The sequence below is a fragment of the Nicotiana tabacum genome, chromosome 10, assembly GCF_000715075.1.
Source record: "Nicotiana tabacum cultivar K326 chromosome 10, ASM71507v2, whole genome shotgun sequence".
NCBI classification, from domain to species: domain Eukaryota; kingdom Viridiplantae; phylum Streptophyta; class Magnoliopsida; order Solanales; family Solanaceae; genus Nicotiana; species Nicotiana tabacum.
The window spans coordinates 30,786,015-30,790,911 of record NC_134089.1 but is presented as its reverse complement, the minus strand read 5'-3'; the positions used below and the strand labels follow the sequence as shown (position 1 = coordinate 30,790,911).

At 38.3% G+C, this 4,897-nt stretch overlaps 1 protein-coding gene across 1 annotated transcript; it reads left to right on the top strand.

Moving 5' to 3' along the window:
• Positions 1-2,738: 2,738 nt before the first annotated feature.
• Positions 2,739-3,797, top strand: LOC107763067 (copper transporter 6-like). The gene has a single exon (XM_016581488.2). It carries the CDS (start codon positions 2,900-2,902, stop codon positions 3,380-3,382), a length of 483 nt encoding a protein of 160 aa, XP_016436974.1. The 5' UTR covers positions 2,739-2,899; the 3' UTR covers positions 3,383-3,797.
• The last annotated feature ends 1,100 nt before the right edge of the window (positions 3,798-4,897 follow it).

The following is a 4,897-nucleotide window of genomic DNA, read 5'->3' as shown; positions in this document are numbered from 1 at the left end:
GGCAATGATGAAAGTAGACTACAAGATCTGGATAAAGTTGAAGAACGAAGAGACATGGCTCACATAAGAATGGTAGCCAAAAGCAGCAAGTAGAAAGATACTACAACAAGAAAGCCAAGGTGCGACTACTCAAAGTTGGCGACTACATCCTCAAGGCCAAAACACAAGCGTCAAAAGACTCAAATGAAAGAAAATTGGGGACGACCTAGGACAGACCATAAAAAATAGTAGCAGCAACAAATAAAGGAGCGTTCTAGCTAGAAACAATGGAAGGAAAATTACTCCAAAACAATTGGAACGTCGCCCATCTCAAGTACTTTCACTTCTAAAAGAAGGCTTTACCTAAGTTGTACTCTTTTTCCCTTACTCGGGTTTTGTCCCAATCGGGTTTTCCCGGGGAGGTTTTTAACGAGGGGCAAGGGGGACGCCTTATGAATCGTCATGCTATTCATTACCGCGACCCGTTGATATGACATCCGGATCGAAGTAATGAAGGGACTACACATAGATAATCAAATCCCCATTGTATGTACGGAATCAAATCTCCATTATATGTACGAAATCAAATCTCCATTGTATGAACGGAATCAGATGTCTATTATATGTGCAGAACCAGATCTCCACTAGTCGGCATGTGACGTCTTCCTACGGGAACATGATCAAATCTCCAAAAAAATATAAGTTCAACCTCGTTCGAACCACGACAGGACTCTACTTCGACGACAGTTCGAAGCAACATCCCAATGTCCAAGGCCATCTATGACAAGGCTAAGTTTGACCTCGTTCGAACAACGACAAGACTCTACTTCGACGACAGTTCGAAGCAACATCCCAATGGCCAAGGCCATCGACTACAATATAAATTCAACCTTGTTCGAAACACGACGGGACTCTATTCGACGACAGTTCGAAGCAACACCCCAACGGCCAACACCATCGATGACAATATAAGTTTGACCTCGTTCGAACCACGATGGGACTCTACTTCGACGACAATTCGAAGCAACATCTCAATGGCCAAGGCCATCGACGACAATATAAGTTCGACCTCGTTTCGAACTACAACGGGATTCTACTTCGACGATAGGTCGAAGCAACATCCCAATGGCCAAGGCCATCGATGACAATATAAGTTTGACCTCGTTCGAACCACGATTGGACTCTATTTTGATGACAATTCGAAGCAACATCCCAATGGCCAAGGCTATTGACGACAATATAAGTTCGACCTCGTTTCGAACTACGACGGGATTCTACTTCGACGACAGGTCGAAGCAACATCCCAATAGCCAAGTGCGTTAACAATATCATGTGCGCGATAAGTGAAAAAAATAAAACAAGCTGACAAAAGTAAATTTTACATTACAACAAAATATCATTTATATTTGCCCCTACAAACAGGCCCAAGCACGACACGTGCAAAAATCCCTAAACAAAAGTAAATACAAACAAAGACTACACATCATCCCCAGCGGGGTAAGCATCTTCATACCACGAATCTGAAGCAAGATGATTCACGTCTTCAGAGTTGGTGCCATCCCCGTCAGGTAAGAGGGGGTCGTACCCGTATGACTCATGAGCTGCACGAGCTTCGGCGTGTACAGCCTGAACCTCCGCTCAGTAGCCCTTACCTCGGCGTGAAAAGCCTTATACGCATCAAGCCGAGCCTCCGCATGGACCCATAACTCATACAAACGGTGGGGCACGACCGGATCAGCTAAGGCACGAGACGAAGAAGGCCGAGAACGTCGACTCGCCTCTTCCGCCCTCAGCGAGGCCATTTGTCCCTTCAATGCGACCAACTCCGCCTCTAGCTCTTTAACACGCCCTTCGAGCCCTGCAACTTGACGACCAGAGGCTTCCCTCTCCCCAGTCAGTTCCGACCTGGAAATACTGAGGGCATCTTCCAAAGATACCGATTCTGAAATACCTTCCTCGTCACTACTCAACCGAGGTTAGGCTTGGCACTTACTGAGTACCGCTGTGGTGTCCATGCCCTTTCTGCGCATGTTTTTCATGTGCAGATCCAGGTTCTTCGGCTCAGCCTTACTACCTTTGATTCTCTAGAGACTTCGAGGTATATCTGCCGCGTCCGCAGACCGAGGAGTCCCTTTCCATCCTCTCTTATAGTTTTAGTCCTTCTGTATTTATCTTGATTTAGACATTTTGGAGTTAGAGCACAATTTAGTATTCATAGCTTGTGATTTCATGAGATTCCGGGTTTTGGAAAGTTGTTCAGTTTTTGAGATCTTGTATTAGTATATGCCGAGCGGCATCTTAAACGTTTCTATATTTGCTTATCTTCAGTTTTTATTAGTTTTTCCGCATTTTGTTTCTTTTTTCCCGTAATTGTTAGGATTACCTAGTCGTAGAGACTAGGTATCGTCACGACAATTCACGGAGGACGAACTTGGGTCGTGACAATGATAAAAAAATCTGGACAAACACCTAACATAAATTAAGGCTAATATTGTCAATTTCATTGTTAATTAATATTAAAATATGAATTTCTTAATATGTGTGAAAACCGCCAAAAAATTAATTAAAGTGGACGGAGGAACTATTTACTTCAATTGGACACTGTTGTCTATCTGTAACTCATTCAAACGATGCAGATTCTTATCCAAAATTAACATCTCAACAACCAAAGATAACGGACGTTGTTGTCTCTCTCTGACATTTGGGCTGGCTCCAGCAAATAATATATTCTCCCTTGCGCATTCCAAATTAACATACAACAAAGTAACATAGTCATTTTCATCTTTGTTTTTCCCCCACTCTAACAATGATTCGCACAAATAAATTTAAATACTCACAACTCCTAAAATCAAACAATTCATCTTTGTGTGTGATTTCTCCCAAGTAACTGTCCTAACTCCGATCATTCTACTTTCTCAAAATGTCTCACACACACGACCATGAAAATATGGACATGCATAATAAGCCTATGTCCAATGGCAATGATACTATGATGATGATGAACATGGGCAACATGGTCATGCAGATGAATTTCTATTGGGGGAAAAACGCGACGATTTTATTCAAAGGTTGGCCAGACAATAACCTAGGCATGTACATATTGTCTTTGTTCTTTGTTTTCTTTATGGCCTTTGCTGTTGAGATTTTGTCGATGGACCTGATAATCAAGAAGAGTATGAATACCATAGTTGGTGGACTGATTCTGAATTCGATTTACTATACTGTTCGAATGGTTCTTGTTTATTTTGTTATGCTTGCTGTTATGTCCTTCAACGTTGGAATTTTCATTGTTGCAATCTTAGGCCATGGTTTGGGGTATTTCTTCGTTAAATTTCGTGAACTTGCGGCGGCTGATTCTCCAGCACAGACCACGGGCTCAAATGCTACTGAGCCTTGGGTTTAATTGTATGGTAGCAATTTTAATCTTTGCTTGATATTGACTCCTGTTTTATTTTTTTTCATGGGGAGAATTAGAGTAAGGATTCATTAAAATTTGTCCGAGCCGTAATAGTTGTTATTGTTGGACAAATTGATTGGCTCATATATATTAAAAAAAAAAAACTTCGTTTATTTGGCTTTTGTTGTGATGATCTTCATTTTTTGGTCCTGCAATATTTCTTTTTCCTGCAGAAAGATTAATGTCTCTGTGCATAATATGCTGGATTATGGAGCTCTTGCGTATAAACTTCCAGCATATTATGTTAGAACTCTATCACACATAAAGTTCCAGGATAATATGCTAAATTATGGAGCTCCTACATATAAACTTCTAGCATATTATGATGAAACTCCAACACATTATAAAATTACGACATATTATGTTGGAAATTCATATGTAAAAAATTCGAACTCCAGCATATTATGCTGGAAAATTTCCGGATTTGTAACAATGTTTTGTTCAGATGTATCTTTACATGAACAATAATTAAATTTTCATTATTTTTAAAATTGTAGTTATTTTTCAATTACCAATTGTAAATTTGGCTATTTTTGAATTTCGTCCAATATGAATAGGGTCATTATTCGGCCCAAACGTACAGTGTCGATACCAATTTGAGCCCACAAGTCCAAATTGTCCTTAGTAGCTAAACTACAAAACTGGAAGCTGCCTGTTTACATTCAATGAGGTTAAAAAATAGGGAAACTTACACAAATGTTCCAAATAAATTTTAACTTACCAATCTCTAGTCATTAGTCATAGATTTATCAAAATTAACCAAATATATATAAAAATTGAAAAACCAAATAAATAAGGTTCTTTCTCTCAAAGAATCACATGCAAAAATTATCTTCCGTATATTTTAAGCGTGATTAGCAACACTAGATGCAAGACGGAAAGGAAATTTCATGGATGAGGTAGCAAATAAGGTGATGAAATACAACAAAAAAATATACAATATTCCAAAAATCTAAACAAAAAAAGAATTTTTTTTAATGGTTATAGTTGAAATTCATTGAAAACATATAGATAAGTCAATATACAAATTTTGAGGAAGATTGGAGGTGATTTGGACTGGTTTTGTATCAAAAATCGTAATTAAATCGAGTTCAAAAATTTCTTCTGCGACACATGTATCAAACATGTATCTCACACACAGGTATACATGGATATACATGTGATACACAATTGATACAAATATGATACATATATGATACACAAATGATACACAATGTGATACACATATCATTTTTTTCATATTCAGTTTTTATTTCGAATTTTCAATTCAAACCATCTCAAAACTTCACCAAATCATCCCAAAACTGAGATTCAAGCTCCTTAAGATATGCCCAATCTATTCTAATAGCACCCACTCAAAAGAAAGCAAAAAATTAATTTTTTCTGCTACAAATAGCTAATTGGGTAATATTAGTAATATTTGGCTAATATTAGTAATATTTTAGGAATTGACCAATTTTT